Genomic DNA, 24511 nt, shown 5'->3' on the forward strand with positions numbered 1-24511 from the left:
GTTTTACGTTTCTTTAGCATCATATCAATTAAAACGGAAACAAGACCTTATGACCAATGTGTCGATGCGTTCATTCAATTCTCGAGTGCGCCTCTCATCCTTATGGTAATTTGGTACCCACTTTGAGAAGGACACCTCGCATGTATTTTTTTTTTTGAATTTACCAAGCATTAAACACTTGCTTAATCCCCAATATATTCTCACTCTGCGATATTCTCACACAGGAGGAAGCACATGTGGATGAATATTGTGCAACGCTTTTTAATTAATGAAACGTGATGCTTTGCGCAAAAGTTTGTATGCCGTAGCAGGCAAAACCTGGTATTATTATACATGCATTATATTATACCCGGCTGTTCCATGAAGTTTATTCGACAAAAGTTCACCCTTTCACTCACATATGCATTTGTTAATGATTTTATGATTTGATTCGTAGCTAGTTGAAGGGTAGGGGTAATTTATTTTTTGTACTTTAAAGGAGAGTTGTATTACTTCGCGAAACTGAACGGAACACTCCAAAACTCCAAGGTTTTTCTTTGTGCAGGTTTGTAGATTCCAGCACAAGACTTCGAGAGGAGTGCAGTGAAGCATCCCTACCAAACAAAGATAGTTGTACTTTCTATCGCTTTATGCACATTTTATTATAGCTGTGTGTGTGTGCCTGTATGTAACACAACCTGGAACAGAATAGAATGCAAGACGCAGAACATTTGCTGCCCATTTGATGCTCTGCAACAACCATGTCTCATCATTAGCGAGCATGAAGTTGTTACTTCTTCTCGTGCAGAGAGTTGCTTCTCATACGCTGGGTTAAAGTTTCCAAGGGCGCCCATCCCCGTTCAGACACACACGCGCATCAGCTCTCCTCCACAGTCTTCCAGTATCACCGAACGAGGAAAACCAGTCTGTTTCGCTTTCAACACACACACATAAACTTATGAGCGCGAACGACGGACGAACAAGCGACACAGTAACAGTAACACGTTTTTCCGAATTTTCCCACGGGAGTAATTTTCGCTACGGGGTGACGTGCCTCTGGAGTGCGTCAGATCATTTCCAATCAGTTCGCGCCTTAAATGGCATCCGTACGAACGGGCGGCCAAGAAAGAAGAGTGGATCGAAAGGTTCTGAGCAAAGGAAAAAGAAAACAAACAGGGAAAACCACCAAATGCGCCTTTTGGAAGAAAACATCTGCGGCAATGAACCTGGTCCTCCTTCCACCCCGTCCACCAAGGGTGGCCCGCCCCTGTGAAGGAAACATGAGTAGCCGAAGCCGATCGAACCACGATGCTTTCCCATGCTTTGTCATGGCGTTGGATATAACGCGAGAGCCTTTGGTGGTCCGGCAGTAAAAAAGGGGTTTAGCGAGCGAGTCGTTCGTTGTTCCTCCATCATTGATTTTCTGCCCGTTTGTTCGGTTTCCATTTCAACTGTGAAGATATGATTTTTCCTCGATACGCGGATCTATCGTGTGTCTATCAGCAGAGAAGAGTTGGGTGATCTCACGATTGATGGAAGGCTCGTTTACTATTACGATCGAAATGTGTTTTTAAAGTATGAAAACCGTATCGAGAGGCAGGCGTTCTTGTATGCAGATGAGGAATTAAATTACACAATTATGGACACTTCATTAAAAACAATACGGATGCTCTGTTCTACATGCATGACTCGGGCTTTTCGATTCATAAAATAACTATTCTTTAGAACAAAAGAAACTTCAGCTAACCGCCAATGTTAAGCGAATTTTCACCACAATTATATCAAACGACCGTTTAGAACAAGTTTAGTGGAAAATTTGTAACGCTTTAAGGCTTTTATCCCAATCTTTTCCAGATCGAAAGAGTATGCTAATAAGCGAATCATCGTTGTGAATGATTGATCGAGTGTTGCAAATGGCTAACACCACCACAAAAGCTACAAGTACCGATAAGAAGATTAGAAAGTTTTTTTTTAAATATCGACCCATCAATTCCTTTCTCTTGCGAAATTCATAACTAAAGGGGAAAAGTGGAAGATGTTAATTCGTTGATAAGTAAATACGTTTGTTAACAGACGCGTGAGACCGTCTCAAACGAACAGCACGAGTAACGTGTTAAGGGAATATTTAGGCTAACGATTAGGAATACTAATTTGTGATGATAATGATTGGGATTTCTCTTCTTATTCATTCTGTTTTGTTCATGTAAATTTTAATGGTATAATTAGAGAAAAATGGCTAGCGTCGCGAAACATTATAAACAACATCAGAAAATCAGCAACCTAGTTTACCCGGAACAAGGCAAAGAATAAGGAGGAAATGCCATACCATTACGTTTATATAAAACAGTCATAAGCTGCGTTGACAATACGGCAATAATAAATTTTAAAAAAAATGGAAATGTACTACACAATCCTCATTTGATCGTTGCTTTTCATATTGTGCTGAACTTCTCAGAATAATTTCCTCAATATGAGACAGCATTCGGTGAAACGGTTGCAGGCATCATATCCCACCTGTAGTCAGTCAATTATACTTAATTTGTTGCTTTGCAATATACGCTTCTGGCTAGTGGATTGCTTATCCGCAAGCAATTTTCGCCAATTAAATCATTATTTAACATCATAAATAAATAAACTACATTATCGGCGACTTCTAATATCATGCCCAGTCAGTCGTCAGACGTCAGACGTCAGAAAATGCACGACAGCATGGCTGTTGCGTTTGACTTCAACGGTTAAATACGCTGTTTAGCTGTGAAGTACGCAGATCTTGACCTGAACAACAGTGAATCTGTATTACCCGTATCATCTGTATTACCGAATTCTAAGCTCGATCCACGTGTAAATTGTGTCATTTATCGTGTTATTTAAACGACAAAATTTAGGAAAAATTATGTACTTTCATTTGGTGCACTTCTCACGAGTAAACTCATGTGCAAAAATAGATTTCATTGACGTTAAAAATCAAACTAATTTAATAATTTAAGGAACAGTATCCGTGTTTGCCCTTTCATTGCAATCTTTCATTGAATTATTTTTAAAATGTTTATGAAAATATTGACATGAAACATGAGAACAAATTTAGTCCATAAACTAAAATCAAATCGAACCATTGGCTTTCTATTTTTCGATTTAAATTTCTACTTTTCTATTCTAGGTTTGATTTATACAGAAAATACTGTGCATGGGCTTATTGGTTGGTTTGTTACCCATTTTTTTTTTAAATGACATTGAATGATAATTTGTTTTTATGTTAGTTAAAGTATTTGGTTTACAAAAAGTGCAATCGTTATTTAAACAGATTTTTGAAATTTTTGAATTCACTGAAGCACAAGACACAAGAGATTCAGTGGTAGAATTATCAATTAATGTTTAATGAATATAATTTGAATATTTGCAAGGGTAGATTTTTTAATGGAATTTCGGTTGCGAAAATTGTACTTCGTAAAAAAAATAGCATTGAATGCATCCAAAGCGCGATTTTCACGGTCAAGAAATGAAATTCACTGTAATTTACTCCTGATTAGCCGAGGAATCTCACCGTACCGTGGCAAAAATATCATCTGGACCGTCACCCCGTACCGAGAATTCACCAAAAACCCATTAAAGTTTACCAAAGACCCATTAAGAAATTCAAAGCAATTCAACAAATCTCTCCCACAACATATAATTAATTGGTATAAAACTTCAGCTCACCTGCCAAACAGCGGATGCCACAACGGTGACGACAGATCCGTCGTATCGTCCAGCCCGTTCGTTGTACTGCCCACCTCCGCCAGATCGTCCGTGTTCAGCAACCGTCTCTGTACGGCGGCCGGATCGAGCAGGTGCAGCCCAGGTTTCACCTTCAGCTTGGCCTGCTGATGCATACCACCACTACCGCCACTTCCACCAGCATTCCCCGATTGCATTAGATGATGTTGCTGCTGCTGCTGTTGCTGGAGGAAGTTGTGCTGTTGCTGTTGTTGCTGCTGCTGCTGCTGCTGCTGTAGGAACATTTGTTGCTGTAGTTGCTCGTGCTGTTGCGCTGTGTAAAGGTCCATCCCCGGGATGGCCATCAGGTTGGCGAGCTTGCTGGAAGCACTGGCGGCACCACCAACGGAACTGTTTGTACCACCACCACCCGACCCGGAATGCTTGTGCAGTTGCTGTTGCTTTTCCGGTTGCAACAGATTCATCAGCGATTTGCACGTGACGCGCGGTTTTTGCTCTTCCTGATGATGATGGTGCTGTTGCATCTGTTGCTGCAGGAGTTGTTGGTGCTGTTGTTGCTGAAGCTGAAGTTGCTGCTGCTGCTGCTGCTGATGGTGATGGTGGTGTTGTTGCTGATGTTGCTGCTGCTGGTGTAGCTGCTCTTTTTGAAGCTTCCGGGCGAGCTGCTGTTGCTGTTCGTGGAACTCTTGGAAGTTGGTGGGAAGGTTGAAGAATGAGTTGGCCGCCGCCGAACCGAACATGCCCGCTGCACCCATGTTTGCTTGATGCTGTAGCTGTTGCTGCTGCTGCTGCTGTTGCTGATGGTGCTGCTGCTGTTGTTGCAGCTTCGCTTTCTGCATAGCAGTGAGCTGCTGACGATGGGAACTTGCACCGGCTGAATGCTGCTGCCGTCCGCCGGAAGCTGCCGCAGCTGCTGCCGCCTGGTTCATTAGGTTGGCCATATTCTTGAAACCGCTCGGACTGAACGATTGTTGCTGCTGTTGTTGAAGTTGTTGCTGGTGCTGCTGGTGCTGTTGCTGCTGTGCCAGCATGGATTGGGCGGATGTGCGGGAGGACCCTCCACCGGTACCAGCGGTTCCACCGCCATACCGATTACTGCTACCGTGCGTCATAGTGGGCGGTGTCATGAACTGAGGTATCGAGAGAGGATTGATCATACCAGCGGCGGCAGCTGCTGCCGCGGCCGCGGCCGCCTTCTTCTGCTGATTTTGGAACATGTTGGCTGCTGCAGTAACGGCGGCCACGGAACGCTGCTGCTCGAGTGTCTTCGGACCGATGACAGGTTTACGGTCGACGTGGGCCGCTGCCGCTGCGGCGACTGCTGCTGCCGCGGCTGCTTTCTTTTGTGCCGCTTCTTGCTGTTTGCGCTGTTGTAAATTGGCGCTAGTCATCGCTTCTTGCAGTACGGCTAGCTCCAGTTGACGCTTATAGTCGAGCGGACTGGCAGCGCTAGCCGGTGGCAACCCACAGAAGTCCTGAAACCGTGGACCCATAAATGGTAACATATCGGCAAGACTGGTCCCACCGGCTCCAGCTGCGGCTCCACCAACGGCTGCTGCCGCCGCAGCAACCGTAGCCGCTGATGCGGTGTTTGGAAGATTCATCATTGCTTTCAGTAGATCTGGCGCGAACTGTCCCATCTGTCCAAGGTACGGTAACCAGAGCATCTGATTGAAAGCGGCCGTTGTAGCGGCATCAATATCTCCCGCGAGACCTGATGCAAGCAGCGAACTCATCATTGGGTTCTGTTTAGCCGCCTGCGCTGATAACGTTTGCTTTAGCGTCTCCAAGGGACTGGGCGGTGTTGGTGTGGCGGCTGGTGGATGCGATTTTTTGCTTACTGCAGCCGCTGCCGCTGCTGCAGCTGCCATTGCCACCGGTGTAGTGGGCGGTGTGGCCACCGCTGACGTTGCATCGAGTGTGCTCTTCGATTTAAACTTCACCAGCTCTTCCTGCGTTTGCAGAATGGTTTCCAGCTGCTGGAGCGAGATTACCAGTATGTCCGGATCTTGGAGAATGCTCGGAAATGCGAACGCTTCCGGTAGCCGTAGCTCGGGACGGGTCGTCAGAAGTAAGGGTATTTCACGGGCCGGCGATGCCAGCACCGCATTTAACCGATCCTTTGGCACTAGTAACGGATCCGGGACCTTCCAGGCCGGGTTGCCGACAAGCAGACGAAGCTGGGTAAGTGGATCCGGATCGTTGCCCGAGGTTAGCATCTCGACCAGGCGAGCTGAGTCGTTGAGATTGCTGTATGCGGCGGCAGCAGCTGCTGCAGCAGCCGCCGCACTCTGCGTGGAGGGCGTTACCGATGGCCCACTGCCGCCGGCAGCCATTGCGTTTATAAGAGAGGCAACACTGGGACCGCTTGTGCTGGATGTCGTTACAGAAGCTACCGTGGAGGCCATACTTCGAGCATCAGACGAAAGTGCTTTACCTGGACCGCTAATTGGACGCTGCTGTTGTTGCTGCTCGGGATCTGTTTTGATGCGTTTCGCTTTCGGTTCATTTGTTTCATCGTGCGCGTTACCGCCACTACTGCACAAAGAGGACGCAGTTGAAGAGGATGACGAGAGCCGTTGTTTCGCTTCCTCGGAACAGCTCACAGTAGGGCTGGCTGATTTCCGACACTTTCCAAGATCGAGTGGTTCCTTCTGCTGTAGTGTGTTGCCCGTTTTAGTGGTGGTAGTCGTGGCCACCGCACTACTACTAGTGCTAGTTGCCGTACTCGTAGTCGTATTCGAACCTCCCCCAATACCTCCACCCGCTGAAGAAGGTCGACCACTTTTCGCTGCACCTACCACAGCTGCAGCTGCCTGGGACATTAGTGCCTCTATTACACTGGAAGCCGTGGAACTGCTGCTCGCACTGGACGCTGAGATGGACTTTGGTTGTAGGAACAGATCCGGCGATGGTGGCACTGCCGGCAGTCCACTCGGTTGAGGTGACTGTATCGCGTCGGAACTATGAGACACGGGCCGTGGGGAAGGGGAAAGACTTCGCTTACGACAACTGAGATCCTTTGGTAGTTCCTCCTGGCACGAGTCGGGCGATATCACAATCGGTGCCTCCGCCGGCAACTCCTTCGCGGAGGTACTTACGGACGAGGACGATTCACTATTGCCACTTGTCGTTCTATCACCATCGCCCGCGTCCTTTGTAACGCTCGCCGTTTCCACCACCCGGTTGGCAGCGGATGCGAAATAGGAACTCGCATGCTCACTCGCTTCCGTCAGATCCTTTATCGTGATGGACAGCTCGTCCTCCAGCGTGGTTGTGGAGGAGGACGCGGCCGATGAAGTGGTCGTTGTTGTGGTTGTGGTTGCGCCATCGTTCCCGCCACTCGTCGCACTACTGCTGCTGCTGCTCGTCATCGACACAAGATCCACCGAGCCGGATTGTTGCTGCTTCTGTTGCTGTGATGTAGCGGAAGATGCCGTTGGTTGCGGTGCGAACGGATTGGGCAACAGACAATCATCATCACCAACATCACCGCCATCGATACCTTCGCCACTGCCACCCCCACTACCACCACCACTCCCGAACAGATCACCCGTAAGACCTTCGATTTCACCAGCCTCATTGAACGACAAACACTTCGGCGAGGTACTCAGCGATTCACCTAACCGGGAGATTATATCCGCGACCGGTTCCGGTTCCAGCAGCACATCATCATCGTCGTCGTCGTTGTAATCGTCCGCGATCGTGTAGATCGGATTGGAGCTTTTGCCAACGGATAAAGCAGCGGTGGTCGTCACTCCCATGCCACCACCGTCAGCACGGCGCTGTTGCTCCACCAGCGAGTCGAGCAGTTCGGCGGCTCCGGTCATCGTGGTGTCGCCACAGCTTGCTGCCGCTGCTGCTGCAGCCGCATTCAGCAGGTCGTCCTCCTCCTCCGACCCGGCGTGTGCCGTGCCTCCTCCTCCCCCTGCTGCTGTTGCTGCTGCTGCTGCTCCTCCACCTCCACCTGCTCCACCTGCCGCCTGCAGTTCGCCGATGCCTTCGATCAGATCACCAAACTCCGCGCTCAGATGATGATGGTGATGATGCAGGTGATGATGATGATGGTGCAAATGGTGGTGTTCTTGCTGGTGCTGCTGCTGCTGTTGCTCCTGAAGATCCGAGTTCTGCTGTTGCAGCGCGTGCTTCGGATCGTCATCGTCGAGCTCACTATCACTACTGATGGTGATGTGCGGTGGATGATGCACTTCCGCGTTGTTCTCGATGCAAGTCGATTTCGTCTTGCCCGCGTCACATCCCACCCCTGCCATCGCGCCTGAGGAGGATGCGGAGGAGGTGGTCGTGCCGGACGACGGCACGGATGTTGTCGTAGTGGTTGTTCTTGCGAACGTCGTCCCTACACAATCCGGGCCGATTGTGGCATTCATCGTCGTCGTCGTAGCCGTGGAAGTCGTGGTACCATCGTCGTTAGTCAGTCGTGCTCTTTTCGCATGGTCCTGATGCTGCTCAAGCCGTCCTTGCGATGCTGGTGTTGGTGTTGGCCGTTTCTCCTGCTCGAGAACGCACACTTCGTCGTCGTCTATCTCCACGACGGTGGTGGTGGAGCTGCCAGTTCTCGTCACTGCTAATGGTGCATCGGCTGCAGCTGCAGCGGCCGCCGCTGCTGCCACCGCTGCCGCTATCGCCGCCGCCAGTGCACTACCACCATCGGCATCGTCCGGATGGTGGTGGTGGTGGTGGTGGAGGTTGTTGTTGTTGATGCTACTACTGCTACCATCGTCGTCGTGCTCGTGCGGTCGTCGTCGTCGTCGTTCCCCAGCTTCCTTTCCGGCACCAATACTACCAGCGTGATCGTCGGCAGACACCAGCTCGATGTCGTCTCCCTGCGAAGGTCTTACCGCCGAGTCGAAGTGTAGTGCATGGTGCAGGTGCATACCGTGGTGATGGTGATGGTGGTCTACGCCGAAGTTCGACCGACCGCCTTCCACGCCGAGCAGTTGCACATCGTCGTCGTCGTCGTCGTCGTCGGCACCGTCGTCTACAATGTTGTGGTGTTGGTGCTGCTGCTGATGATGATGATTAAGCCCAAGTTCATCCAGTGCAAGCAGACCGCTTGCCGCCGTCCCATCGTCGTCCTCCTCATCGTCCACGCTCAGGACCAAACTGCCGAGCGGATCCCCATTCGACGCATGCGCCCCAATGTCACTGCACCGATGCTGCTGTTGCACCGGGATGACGTTTGTTGGTATCTGTGACTCGAGGCTCGCTCGGCGAGCTTTCATCTCTGACGATTTCTTCGCCAGCGCAATCGGCCACTCCCGATCGGCTGTCCGTGCTAGTGCTGCCAGCGTGGAACCATGCACATCATCGTCGTGCACTTCGTAGTCATCGAGCATGGTTACCTTGCCGGTCCCCACAATACCGCCACCACCACCATCATCATCATCGTCATCGTCGTCCAGCTCCAGTAACTCCAACTTATGGGATAACTCGGGCTGCCGTTTATGGCTATTGCTTGTGTTCTCGAGCGTTCGTCCTTCTCCGCCATTGCTGTTACTACTACCAATAGTGTTGTTGATATTACCACTACTATTACCGCTATTACTATTACTGTTACTGCTATTTGTATTATTGCTACTATTGCTGCCCAGCAACAGCCTCGGGTAGAAGCCGGTTCCACCGTCCTCTTCCGCCTTCACCTCCATATCGCCCCCGCCGGAGCTGCCATTAACGCTAGAGTGATTACCGTTGCTAATAATGTTGTTGACGTTGTTCGACGTACTGGATTCGCTAAAACTAGTGATATTATGGTGACCACCACTTGCACTACTGCCACCAGTAGTTGCTGCCAGCTCACTTCTTCTGCTGGCCTGCAGCTTCTCCTGCAGCTCCTGCAGCTGTCTACGCTGCTGCTCGTGATAGTTCCGGATCAGTTCCGCTATCGTTTCTTCACGATCGCGTTCCTCCGCCGCCGCTGCTTCCTGCTCAGCCGCACGTATCCTTTCGTGATCATGGTACACCTCCGCCGGTCCATCTTCGATGGCTCCCGTCGCGGTAGCAACATCAGCAGCAGCTGATTCGCTCTTCTCCTGCTTAACACCAACACTAAACGTAACCTTTCGCTGTCCGGTCGCCACCAGCCTGCTGATGGTGCTGCAACTAGTACTGCTTCGACTGTCTCCACCCAGCTCCTCCTCCGTCTCCCCTTCTCTCGCGCCCTCCGAAGTTCCTTCCGAGGCGTGCCGCTTCTTTTTCTTCTTGCTCTTTTTATGCTTATGATGGTGCTGTCTGTGTGCGGATTTTGTGGAAAGTTTGTACTTTGGTGACAAGGGTGCCGATGACGCCGATACGGCGGACGTGCGCCCACCACAGCAACTATCACTGGCCGTTTCCTCCTCGCAGCCACTCTCGGAGCGGGGCGGTAGCAGGGAAAACATTACGGACGAGCTGGTGTCGGTGCGTGGAATCGCCCGCCAACTTCCCGGCCCGGTACGGGTCAATCGTATACGGTTGCGCTTGTCGTAGTCTTCGCACCGGACCTCCACGATGCGCGTGTCTTCCTGCTTTACGAAGAGGAAGATTGGATTTACCCTAGGAACTGTGGTGGTATTGGAGGTGGTGATGGTCGTACATGGAACGCTCGGAGATCGTTCCAACGTTACACCACCACCCACAATCTGTGATGCCGCCGACGAGGACCTGCCCGAGGAGGACATTTCCAGCCCTCCATTTGACATGGCGGACGAGGAACGCAGCTGGCCTGGTGCTGCTGCTACTAGCTGCGACGATGACTTTGGTGGTCGTTTGACCGTTAGGGCAGGAATGGCACGTTTCTTCACACCAGTGCCGGGACCACCCGTCGTGCCCGGCTGTTTACTCGCCTTACTCGTCAACTTCGGTTTTGGTTTCGGGCGTACACGTGCGTTGAAGAAGATTTCCGGCAAGCAGAGCGTGTCAATTATCCGATCCGTAAACTGTCTTCGCCGGTTCGACTTGCGGTGCTCTTTCGGTTCCAGCGGCAGCGGTAGCGGATCATCTTTGTATCCTGATCGTTTTGGTGGATGACCCACGGTTCGATGTGGTGGGATTGCTCCCGATTCTACCAACTCTTGCTTTACCACGACCATTGTCGATGGTTTGACCACCGGTTCCGTACACTGTTGTAGTTCGCCGGCCTCCTTCTTAACGATGCCAATTGCCGGCAGGTTTGACGTCATCGTTTTGCTGGAACTTTTCGCATCCTTTGGTGGCTGCTGCTCACTTCCGCTGCTACCACCGGGTGAGGCCGACGTGACGTTCCGCCGTCTCAGTATCAGCTTCGTATCCTTCGATTCGCTGCACTCCCCTGCAACAACGTGTGCAACATAATGCTGTCCTTGTCCCACGCACTCGGCTTCGGTGCGATGTTTCTCGGATGTCACGCAACCATCCACTTCCGGTTTCTCCCAACCAATCGTGGTCGTATCTAGCGACGGTGTTTCAAACCCAGAATCACGATCGGTGTTCGATTCGTTGACCGTTCCAATTCCAATTTCCCCTCCATCACCTCCTCCCGACTCACCCGACTCTCCGTCGCCCCGCTCATCCTGTCCAATCTCAGCTAGCGTTGTGCCCAACGCTAGCTCGCAGTTGAACTCCTCCGCACATCCCTCATCCTTTGCGGATGACCCCACCACCGGTACTACCGACGACCCTGCGCCGGTTGTCAGTCGGGGCCCGCCGCTGCTGGCCACGTTGATTATGTTGTTGTTGTGATTGATGTGCTTCTCGCCGGCACCGCTCGTGTGTTCCGGCTTGACGGAAGCTGGGGATACCACTGTAACGCCGCCGGCGCCACCACCACCACCACCATCTCCACCGATCGGTCTGAGATCAGGAAGCGTTGTCGCTGCAACAACGGTGGCCGTACCACCGCCATTGCTCAGGGCAGGCGACGTCGATACGGTGGCCGCAGCGTGTGATTGTGGTGGCGGTCCGCAACCGTCGGATGTTGAACCGTTGTATCCGAGCGATCGCCATTGGGGTGCACTAACCTCGGCACTCATATCCGCGACCGGTGACCATTTCCCGTGTTTCCCACGAACCAACAATTCACCTTCCGCATAGGGAATTCAAAATAAAAACCAAAGAAACCAATAGAAGGAAGCCGCACACACACACACTCAAACACGTACCACACACTGTTTTCTGCCACACTATGCCTACACCGATACGGGACACACTTTGGCGCGCCTACACACACTGCGATGCGGTTTTGCTCGCTCTTGCTCACGCACACCACTACAAAGCTGCCGACTAAACACGGCCAAGCGCACGCACACACGGGCCGTAATACTTGTTTGCAGAATCAGAGAGAGCATCGCAATTCAATTTTCACGCTTAATTTTGCCATCATTCACAACTTCCACTGGCACGCACGCACTCGAGAAATTGCATTTGCGTTATGCTGCCGAATATCGCGTTTCAAATTTTCGCCAGGGAACAACACCACACATTTAATCAGCAGACGAATGGCTACTACGATTTTTTCGACCGTGACATATTATTCTCGACAATTCTAGGCATTTCTTGTGCACCACCACCAAACAACACTGAATTTAGCTCACGCACGCTTATCAATTGCACAACGCATGTTGATTGTTTTTTTCACTTCTGATCTCACGAAAAAGAAATTTGAAATATTTTCTTATTTTCACAAAACACTTTCTTTTGTAAGGGCACGCTAGCACACTATTTTATCTATGCTGAGAAATTGGGGAAAAAAAATACACTTTTTATTCACTTTCTCACATCACCAACAACAACACTGATCTGTCAAACGAGTAGAAGAACAAGAAAAAAAACAACACAACCCCCGTTCAGGATTTTTAATCACTTCTTCTTCTTCTTCTGTTTACTCTCTCCCGCATATGCTCCGTCTCAGGAGGTCCAGCTTTTCACGAAATCGATCGTCCCCCGAGGTACACTTTACTCAGCGATGCTTTCCAAAATATTACCACAAGCACCGAGATACGAGACCACACGGCACTGCTTTGTAAACTTTTGCCCTAAAATCATCACATCGCTACGAATCCATACAGCCACCTTATTTGCGTGAATGATGTTTTGATTTTTCACTGGGCTCGTCGTCGTCGTCGTCTTCGAATTCCGTGTCACTTGAACCACAAATCATGAAAAGCCTCCCCGAGAGAGCTGTCAAAATCGTATTTCGATTTTTTTGCTCACCAACACTAACCAACCACTGTACCTTGCACCAACACTATCGCGTCGGTCACATTTCTCTCATTTTTAATCCTCTCTTCGCTCTTTCGTACACGCGCGCGCGCCTGTTTGCACGCACACCAGCGCAACACGGGTTTTAAATCTCCCGCGTGGCGGCGGGAGAATTTTAGCTATCCTCAGCAATTCCACCACGTTCGTATGACAGCTCGCGCGGTGCAGAAGACTTGATTGGATTGATTTGGGATTGTCGGTACTGTGGCACGAAAAAATAACGCACTAGCTACGCACATTACGCACCCATTAATCCACACACACGCACACCGACCAGTTATGATGGCCGACGGTAATAAATCACTTTTACGCGCGGACCCGTATACAGAAAACACCCACTGGCTTGGTGCCGCAACCACCACTGGTGTGCACACCGCGTTTTCACCTTACGTGACACTTTTGGGTCATCACTTTTCTTGGATGATTCTTGGCTTTTTTCAAAGCCTATGAATTGGAGGAGGTGTTAAGAAGAACAACGTTAGGCACGAGCACGTAGACACCGCACGCATTCCTGCACCGCTGCTCTGCACAAACTCCGGCCCGAATGGCTGCTGGTCGGGGTCATTAGAAAGAACCACAGCGTATGAATTATTGCCTCATTAGAACCGTACCATACTATGGACACGCGGCGTCCATAATGGAAGAAGCATAGCACGATACACCAGAAGACGCAATTTATAATGCCGTATTCGTACGGGTTTATGGGCCGCCATTTTGACAATTTTTAATTGCCACTCGGCACTGTACTAAATAAGACCAGACCAGAGCACTAATAATCACATATTTGTTTGTCTTCCAACAATGCATTAATTAATTTACCGGGTAGGAAAGCGGTGCAATCGTCATTAGTGGGATATTATATTTTTGACAAGCAGTAAATGTCATAACATGCGTTTACTACCACCCACCAGATTGCACGAATGTAGTAAACAATATATCATAGGCAGTAATTCCAAATGGCCGCACCGATGTGTACTGAATATTCCGGTTTAATCCTCAGAGACTTTGAGTTTGATCGTGTCCCCGGTACAATTTGTAGTAGAAGCATTCCAAAAAATACTATCCAAAATCGATACTCTAAAGAAGAGCAATAGGACGTTGGGACGTCCAAGATGAAGAATACTATCATGGCACCGTTTCCTGTCTTGGCAGGTGGTTGAAGTCGATCGTACTACGAATTTCCACGAAACCCTTATGCACTATCCACTTGATTACTACTACCCTTTTGACATACACACACTCCCCCTTTCACGCTCCATGTACCGTGTTTTTCTTCTTCTTCTCGTATCGATAAATAGTACACTCACACACACACACGTGTGTGTGTCATTCTTTTTTTTCTTGTTGTTTTGCTGCGTTTTTTTCCCGTCGCCGATATCGCGTATTCTCACTTTCTCGCTCCGTTTCTTACTTCTGTGCGCATACTCTCTCTTTCTTAATGCTTTTTGGTACGCTCGCACTCACTCTTTCACTCTCATCGTGCTCATCGAATGCACCGTATCGTAGAAATCGTTCTACATCGCCAAACAAATCATTAGCCCGACCTGACCACTGTAACACCGTTTCTTTAATTTTTGTGTTGTTAAAATTACACAGCACAAATACTCCCACCACTGGGCACTCCTAATATTTAAACAAATAATTAAACAAAAATACCAATTTCTCAAAACTAAACTTTTATCGTAAATACTTCATCATCCACCACAAAAAAATGCACCCATAATCCACGATTGCATTTATCAGTGGGTAGCAAGAATATTAATTCACGCAATCCAACCTATTCGACCTTATCACTCCCATCACTTCTATTGCACCCACCGTATTTGTTGTTTTGCTGCTCTACGCAATTCGACACGCACACAAGCACACCCTTTCCTATATGTGGCTGGTGGGGGGAGGTGCGTATACACACGGTACTTCCGTCCGGAGGTTGCTGCGATGCGACCACGCGGGATTTCAAGTTTCAAATGTTTGTGGTTGGTTTTTCTGTGAACAGCGCAGGGGGTTCATGTTTTCCGCCGTGTGTCGCGATTGCAGGGGTGTCCCGTAAGCATTTATCGGCTTGTTTATGATTACCAGATTTGGGTAAAAAAATAAAGATAGATCAGAAAAAAGGAATAAGCTTACTACATGGAGCATTAACGTGATTTTTAATACAGAAACAAAAACATAATTAAGACAGGAATGTTTAGCGAGCAACATAAGAAAGGCCACATAAGATTCAGCCAAAATGTAAGGAGAAACAAGGATTGTTATACTTTACATAATGTTAATATGTTAATTATGTCCACTAATCTAAATAGCCTCAGCGCCATGAAAGCTTAGAAACGATTTATCAAGTGTCGAAAACAGCCTATCAACTGCTTATTACATGGCTTTCACAAAAAAGTGGCAAAATGCCGCACAAAAATAATCCGATATCGAGCAAACGTCAAAATTTTATTAAAGTTGTTCTCAACTTTTCCTCATGGATTTTCTACGAGATTTTTTCCGGCTCAAAAGATCTGTCTTGTAAAGGTCATTACGGTTTGCTCAGCGTGGCTCGTGGCCCTTAAGTAATATTGGGCTTCACATGTCTTATATCATCTATGTAATTATTGAAATCAACCTAGAAACACAAGGCAAGTCCTCTCGAGGTTGTAAAGCCGAGTAAGAAAAGTCTTCAAAATAAAACATTGCCAAATAAATCTAAAATTAGCTTTAATTATTAAAAATTTAATACAAGTGCAAAGGAAATATAAAACCGACAAAAACTAATACTAGACGAGCCCTGCCCCTTTGAGAGCAGACTGCATTCTCTCACCACAATGAAAGAGATGCAGTTCGGTTCAACGTCCAGTGTAGGAAAGAGACCCACAATGCATCCTCTCTTTCGTGGCGCGTGCGTTTCGTTGGTTGTGTATGGGTGTGCGTGAGTAAAACAATAGAATGAACAAATCTGCATCGCACGCACATTTTTGCAATTGACGTTTCCAAAGAGAGACACCGTCAACGAACGAGAGAGAGAGAGAGAGAGCGAGAGAGCGAGAAAATTTAGTTTCCTTTTTTTTGGAATGTTGCTTGTTTTTGTTATTTTTCGTGGAATATATTCTCGCAATTGCATCAATTTCCAGTTTGTGAACTCTAAACTAAAATTGCGTGTCCAACTTCAAAGCGGCACGGCGGCAGAATGGGGTTTTCATATTTTAATGTTTACTGTTTAATAACTGTTCCGATGAAATGATTGTTGATTGTATGTTTGCTTCGGCTTGCAATGTAATATATGAATAAAATTTCCATCCCGATATTGACTGTACGTGTTCTATCTTTAAAACGTTTTTATGGCAGATATTGTCATTTATTTTGCCGTTTTTGTTCTTTAGATTTAGATATTTTAATTAAATTTTCATTACTTCAAACAACTAAGAAGACCTAACTTTAAAAAAATCAAATTTTCCAGCATGATCCCGAAAATGTTGTCCATGTTGTGCTCCAATTAATTCCAAATTCATGAAATATTTGGCAAAAAATTCCATCACACCTCACCATTTTGCCTTTATTTTTGTTGGTTTCCAGTTTTATTCCTTTTTTTTCTTTTCTTTTTTTCAGAATAATTTTATCTTTTTTCTTCTGTTTCTGCAAGCGCTGTTTTGATTTTTGTCAGAATTTTACTAATTCAATTTTGTTTATCATTTGCATCACTCTCACCGGTGTTTTTTTTGCCCCATTTTTGTTTTGTTTTTATTTTTTATTTCTACATGTTTTATGTATCCAATGTGCTGCTCACACTTTCATGCGAAAGGCTCGCCTTACATTTCTCGCTTCTTTCCCACAAATCGTTCGTTCTCTTCCAAACGCTTTCGCTGCGTATTATGGTACGGTGCGTGAGAGCATTTAGTGCGTACACCTTTCTCCATCCACCCTCCCTCAAAAGCCCTTACTTCATCCGGTTCCAAACACACGTGTCAGTTCGGATTTTACTCTCGCACCTCTGGAGCCCTCGCCCAAAAGTGGGCTGGTGTGACCTTGACTCGGTCATTCTTCGGTTGTTCACCGATTTAAATGATCAATTTTCTTCATTTCGCTCATTTTTTTTTGTGGGAAGCAGATCACTTACAGCATCAATTTTCCTATCGAAGTCACGAGGTTTCATCCTTTTTCTTTAAAAAGGTTTCATCCTTTTTACAGAAAATACGCTTATGAAAAACTTAATATTTTTTTTGTAAGAATCACACACAGAATTTGGTTTGTAAATTTATAAGAAAAAAAAATTCTTTTAATTCCTTTTTTTGTTGATATGTCCTGAAAGCGTACTTTCGAATGAAAAAAAAAAAATCCCTTGTATTGTTTTGCAACAGGCCTGTGAGCTGTTTTCCGCCATATTTCCATGGCCATTGCCTGCTGGAACATAAAAGGAAACTGTTTCGAATATATGAAAATACGATAGCCACATGCTGAACTACACGGCGAAATCAAACGGTGCACTGGTGCACAAAAACTGCAATTGCTGCTGCACCAGATGTAGGTCACACGAGAAAGCGCCACACACACACACATAAACAACGCTACCCTGCATCGGAAGTTTTGCTTCCCTCCCAGGTTTTAGGGATACAGTGCATTAGACAGTGCAGCCTCCAACGTTTTTTTCCCGTTCCTTTTCTTCCTCTTTGGCTGCCTCTATTCGAAGGCCATCGCCTACCGAGCGTACGATCGAGCGTTGCCCAAGCTGCCCCAGCTTTAAAATGACCAACGGCCAGGTGCAACGGATGCAACAGAGAAATAAAAAAGGGGAGCAAATGAAATGAAAGAAGCAGCAAAAGACGAAGAAAAAAACTACACGAAAATAAATTACATTTTAATCTCGCCCATCTCATCCGTCATGGGAAAACCGAACGGGGACGGTCGGCTACTGGGTTGGGTGGGCTGGGCGAAGGTAATATAAAAATAGCAATAAAAAACTAGCAGAAGCTTACAGTGCTGAGTGTATCGAAGGGGGCTCTATTTATACGAGCAAACGTGTACGGTTCAGTAGATAACGACGATCAATACGAAAGGGCGGTTTTTGTTGTGTACATAACATTATTGGCTGGTGTGGTGTAATGTTTCAGCTAAAACCATCTTGTCGTAGTAAGAGACCGAACAGGTGGAAAACCAAAACATGCAAATGAATGTCGATTGTTAATATGAAGAATAAACAAAACAAGAGACTGCCTTAAACCATCTCTAGAGTGTTCAGGGAAAGGTGACCGAAAGGTGGAATGATTTAATTTTGACCAATTGAAGTAGGAGTCCCTCTGCAATAAAATAAATTTTCATGTATCAATATCTCATTGCATTTGAGATCGAAATTTGTGGATTATAGATTCCATTTAATGAACCAAAATTCCAAGACCCATCTTCGCAGTTGGCCCCGAGGTGATACGGGGCCTCGAATCCACAATCACCTTTCCTAAACCCCCGGTTTGAAGATTCAATGTGATTGGGGCTCCTAGAACTTCCATTCCGCTTCCGATGGGCTGAATCTGCCACAGAGAGTTGTCTAGTATATCATTTATTACGAACATAGAACGATTTTTGTAGATTATAATGGCGTAATATATTCTGTAGTAAGTAAGTAAGAAAGACCATTAAGTAATAATTGAAAGAAAAAAACATTCAGTCTTACATAGAACAGTGTTGAAAAAAACAATAAAAACTGGAGGAATACAATTTTGGTCAAATCTTACGTTCAATGAATATTTATAAAATAATATTTCCGGGTGCTCGTGTCGGAATCTGAGACCTCTCCGATCAGCAGCTATTCCACTACGAACACAAGCAAGTAGGAAGTAGAACGTCTTTCAATTCCATTAACCGTAGTTGAGAAACCTTTGCGGTATTACTTCAGCTGATCTCTTGGCACAAAATCTTCATAATATCCTGCCGGTCTTTGCTACCGTCAGGATGTCCGGTTCTCCGTATAGTTCAGCAAGCTCGTGGTTCCTTCTTCTCCACACTCCATGCTCGAAGACACCGCCAAAGATGGTCCGGAGGATGTGGCGCTCAAACACGCTAAGAGCGTTTGCATCCTCCGCTCGGTAGGTCCAAGACTCGTGGCCATATAGAACCACCGGGCGAATCAGTGTGCGATATATCTCACATTTCGTACGGACTCGAAGTCTTCTGGATCTCAGCAGACGGTGAAGGTCGTAGTAGGCACGATTCTCCTGAAACAATGCGTCTCCGGATTTCGCTGATGACATCGTTATCCGAAGTTACGACAGTCCCAAGATAGCAGAACTCCTCTACTACCTCGAGGTTGTCGCCGTCGACTAACACGCTACTTCCCACTCGGGCTCTATCGCGATCAGAGCCTCCGGCAAGCAGGTATTTTGTTTTCGATCGTTTCGGCGAAGCCAACAAATTGAAGAGACCGGTAGAGAATCGTGCCACGGATATCGTTGTCTAGCCCCGCGCTTCGTATGACACCTTCCAAGGCTATATTGAACAGTACAATGATGAGTTACGCTTCTCTATCGAAGATCTTCAATGTCAGTACATCATTAACTCTTTTTTAAACATCCGATATGGATTTGTGCTACGGATAGGACTTCTCTCATGAACCACGTAACGATCGACAACGAAGCGTCTGAAACCACCCAGGGTAGGGTTTCTTCCCACGAAGAAGACCCTCATTATTTACAGGACTCTGTCTTCTAACGTAACAACGTCTCTGTGAATAACGTAACAACACGCAACTAAAAAAGAGACCTCCGATCGTCCGGTAAAATAACCTTTTACGGTGCCGAGTTAAAATAAATAAATAAATTAGATCAAAACAAGACGAGGTCTCTTTGTTTTACCCTTAAAACGAGGCTTTTTGGATAAGGCTCTCCATTTAGTAGGTAGAACTGGACACATTGTTCTATAATGATTGCGCTGGTGTATTCACAGTAAAAAAATGTATTTCACCACTAAAGTCTCAGATAATTTAAACCTCTCTCTTATCAAGGATTTTGTCGTCTGTTTGATTAGTTTTGCTGTGTCCCCGAAGCCAACCATGGATAGCGATAAAGTCGCTAGACTTTCTGTTTCTCTTATCATCCGTTGGTACTTTTCACGGTTAATTACACTAGCTTGTAACCGGAATTTGGCCACTACCTTGAACATTCACACCTGTCTCCAAAAATAAAGGTATAATAAAAGACTTTGATCGTTTGTCAATAATTTTCATAAAACAACCAATTCAATAAAAAATCTAAATATCTTAAGATTATGCTCCAAACTAAATGAAACATCATCGAATAAATTAAATCAATACTAGAGCATCCAAACTGACCAGCGCGAGTCCATTTTTCATCCAAATGTGTACAACACGAATCCTTCAATGTTCCCAGCAAGAGCAAAAATGAAGAAAAATCCTTACCCTGAATCATTTATCACTGCACAAAACCACTTTCCAACGCGAAGCTCCCAATCATCTGGCGGACCGATTTTCTTTGATTTTCCATTTCAAAACTCATCTACACGTTCTACACGCCCCACCAAAGCAACACCAACAACTGAGGTAGCGAATGCGCGAATGAATAAAGAAAATATTTGCATAAATTCAAACCAAACTCAAACCACACATTCATCGATCCCGGAACACCGCTCGCTTATGACGAGCCATGACGCTTGTACCATGTTCGGTAGTCCTATGCTCGAGGTACGATCAGTTGCTTCCACTCCCACCATGTTTCAACATCAGGACATGTTTTTTTTTAAACAAAAAGGAGCAACAAAAACAAAAGGACCACCCGTTCCAACGTTTCCCAGCAAATCGTACACCCGCAATCGGACAAATTTCACTTTATAGTCGGCAAGAATCGTCACTCCCCTCCCTCTGGGGAAAACTGGTCCACGTGGATGAACAAAAAGAAACCCGGGGGACAGAGCGTAGCGTACGGTTCGCTCGCTCTCATCATGCTGTCTGTAGTTGCGTTTAAAATGGATGGGAAAATGCGGCAAAATGAGCATATTTCATCTTTCGGAGGAACCTGGAGATACCGTCACACTTGGATGTCTGTTTCGCTGACGATTCTCGAAGTTATTACGGACTGTGTGTCACTCTAGCGTGTTGGGTGGGGGAAGGTATAAGGACAAGGCAACAGAGAAGGGTTTTGCTTTTCCACCGATCTACAATCCGTTGTTTTTGCGTGCCGTGTTGCCATTTTGTCGGTCGACTAACTTGCGACCACGCTCCACACAACGCATCACGTGCGTGTGTGAAGATTGATTACAATCTGCTTGATTGAGGATGCTGTTGATAGCGTTAGAAGCGTTTTTTTTTAAATATTTTGCATAAAAGAATATTTATTTAGAGGCTTCGCGCAAGTGACGCCATTGAAGGTGTAAACGTGTGCAGAATATGATTAAGAAATTTGCAGCATTATCTGCAAAATCCACTTAGCAACAATAATCAGGCAAGTCGGAAACAATTGAGCGGATGTTTCGATCGATTCTCGCACTCTCCACTCCACTCTGCAATATCCACTCATCTGGTCTGTCCATCAAACGCTTGACATCCGCTTGTTGGACACAATTCCATCAAGTGAACATAATTCACCGGTATCGATCGTTTGCTCGGTTCCCGTTTCAATCGGTTCCCATTTCTTCTTTTCGTCTACGCTTCCCAGTGGCTCACCGGAAATTCCGCCATTTCCGATCTTCGGAATGGAACGCTGAGAATCACAGCGGGAACAAACATCAACGTCTTCCCCACTCATCAATCGCACTGTTGGACGATTCCTCCTCCAAAAAGTGTCTCTGATTGAGTAAAACAGAAGACTTTTGATGAAGTATCCCATTAGCCCGCCGTACCGAGAATTTCGTTTCCGAAGAGCGGACATGTTGTTCTCTACTTGGTGAACTCTTGGACCTTCTAGAAGCCCGATATGACTGGAGCAGTATATATGTATATGAGTGTGTGTGTGTGTACGAGTTGCATATGTTTCATGCTTTAGTGAAGGGCAAAAAAAAGGTACGAAATCCAAACTGATGTGACGATGATTAATGCTTCTGGGAGTAGAAAAGAACTAGCCGAAAATTCACGGTGAAAGTAGAAGAACATGCGTCTGAGGCAGGTATTACCGGATACGGATGAGGTGCTTAAAATTCGTTCCGCTTTTGTATAACAAACCGTTTGCTAAGTCTGATTTATTTTTGTTCTGTTATTTTGCAAACCAAACTACTGCCGTAAAGACGTTGACGTTGCAAGCTGATAAGGTTGAATGTCAAAAAAAAAAAAAAAAAGCTAGGGAGCTACGAGTTGCCCATTTGCGATGGCCTATCGTACATCGGCGTCACCGTTAACATCGTCAGCAGTTTTGAACTTTGGCCCCAAGCGCGTGAAGTTTTACAGTTTCGTCAAACTTCCCGCCTGAAACGGTAATAACAGTTGTGCTCCCGAAGCTGGATAGTGTGTAGTTGTGTTTTCGCTGATGGTACAGTGCTGTGGCTGCAAAATTAATTAAGATCCAGCCAAGAGCGTGTTTTTTTAAACCGTGTACTTCTAAACAGAAGAAGTATTTGTGTTTAGAAAAGAGAGAAAGACAGAGAGAAAGAGGAAGAAATATGTCTTGAAAATTTAAAAATAAAATTGCGTGAAATAGAGAACTACTGAAGCAACTTGAAGCAAGTAGTGTTTGAAGGAATTCTGCTCTGCTTAGTACTTAAAGCAGAACGAGAATTGATAGATTGAATATTAAATTTTCATAAGAAACTGAATCTTATCACTCTTAACGTCTAGTTTTCTCCCAGTTTTATCGCAGATCAGAACCCAGGCGCTTTAAATTTCCTGTCTTCTTCCAAGACCATTACACGAGTTGCAGAAGAACCTATAATAAGCATAAGAACGCTACACAGGACAGAGATCCGTCTGGTTAAGCTCAACAGGAAGGTAGATTTTAACAGGTCTAATCAAATGAAACTTAATTTTAAACAGAGTCTTATACTGCCAAGCTTCTAGTCTTCTGACAAGATTTTTATGCAAGTTGAAGTAAAATAAGCTGAAGATCTCTAAATTGTAAGCTAGATGCGGGAAAGATCTGTCGGGTTATGTCTTCCATTCCTCCTTGGTTTTAACGACCTGCATGGTCACGCCGGCCTTCTAATGGTTTACTACACTTGCTGATACCTCGTACCTAGTACCAACTAGTTGGACAGTCATTTCTTACCACGTTGGAACGGTCCGGATGAGATTTGAACCCCACCGTTTGAAGAATGGCGCCAGTATCGCCTTACCTTATACATGTTGATACAAAAATCAACCGAAACTTAGAGGAAAACATTCGATCTATTCAAGAAAACACATGCCTAACAATAATAGTGATAAGAGTTAACTAAAAACATAATCTCTTGTGTCAAGACGTACTTACAACTTGAAGCAAAACAAGCAAAATAACTCAAAAAAGGTATCTAAATGAACTATCAAGCCATGGCAAAACTCCCGGGTGGATTTGTTCTCCCAATTGTGACTGACCTTTTGTAGAACCTTCTAATGTCTGTCTTCTATGCTTCGCTCCCTGTCTCTCGAAACGAGATGAATACGTAATTATGAGGTTAATTTATGCAAAGAATAAATGCACTTATTCTTAGTTGGTTCGTTCCACGGTTCATTCTTCCCCCGAAAACCCTCAACAGACAAGGCGTACCATTTTGTTCTTTTGCTCCCATTTCTCGGTCGGCCTGTGTGTGTGTGTGTGTGTGTGTGTGTGTGTGTGTGTTTGTGTGACATATTTGAATTTTTTATGAATAACATAGCCAGCATGCATACAGCCATGCACACAATTACGTATAATGCAAACGATCTCTATTGCTCACCGTGCCCGAGCAGGAACGATATAAAGGGTAAAGAAATTTTCCATTAAAAAAACATAAAATAAAAACGTGGCCGCATTGTATGTTCGTGAGTGGCTCGTTCTTGGAAACGACAATTGACAAACGTCTTGAAGATGTCCAAATTTTGTGCTTGCAAGAGCGTGCTCAACGGGTTCATTGGCCCACGTTGTCGGGAGGGCTGTATGAAAGAACGTCTTGTGCTTAGAACGTCACCAACCATAGAAAAGTGGTTGTTCTGAAGCGTCTGAGGCCTACTTTCCCGAAATCGATCGTTACGAGCTGTCACTTTTACCGACCAATAATTGCACAATCCCACCGATCTTGCTCGGTTAGGTGGTGTGATCGGTGGTGATTGTAATTGTCGACCAAACTCTGGTGTGAGATCTTGCGCGCCTGCGTGAAGGAATGTGCATGCCACGCGGGAATGGGACGATGGAGGAAGCGGAGACCTGAGGAATTGGTTGCAATATCGCGTTGCAGTTGCATCATGCCATTTGATGGCGTTGTGCAGGGGGTTGTTATTTCGTTTTGCTTTCCCAAAGCTCGGTATTTTGTTATTTTGGTGATGACGGCCGTCGTCAGTGTTGGGGATGTTGTTCCGTTTTGATTTTGCGTTTACTTTAAGCCGCATTTTCTCAAGCAGTTCGGCGCTTGCAATGCCTCTCTTTGGCGGCTGGGGTGAGATTTATTGCGTTAAATAAATAAGTACGGAATTGTACTGTGTGTTCTTGGCAGGGTCGAGGGC

General features: G+C 46.2%; 1 protein-coding gene across 1 annotated transcript in view; it reads right to left on the reverse strand.

Moving 5' to 3' along the window:
- LOC126567720 (serine-rich adhesin for platelets) overlaps positions 1-11769 on the reverse strand; it is a 36012-nt gene extending 24243 nt beyond the window's left edge. The window contains exon 1 of the mRNA XM_050223986.1: positions 3676-11769. Within this exon, the coding sequence (XP_050079943.1) occupies positions 3676-11699 (8024 nt within the window). The 5' untranslated portion in view covers positions 11700-11769. The remainder of the gene's footprint in view (positions 1-3675) is intronic.
- Positions 11770-24511: the final 12742 nt, after the last annotated feature.

This window comes from Anopheles maculipalpis, chromosome 2RL (assembly GCF_943734695.1).
Source record: "Anopheles maculipalpis chromosome 2RL, idAnoMacuDA_375_x, whole genome shotgun sequence".
NCBI classification, from domain to species: domain Eukaryota; kingdom Metazoa; phylum Arthropoda; class Insecta; order Diptera; family Culicidae; genus Anopheles; species Anopheles maculipalpis.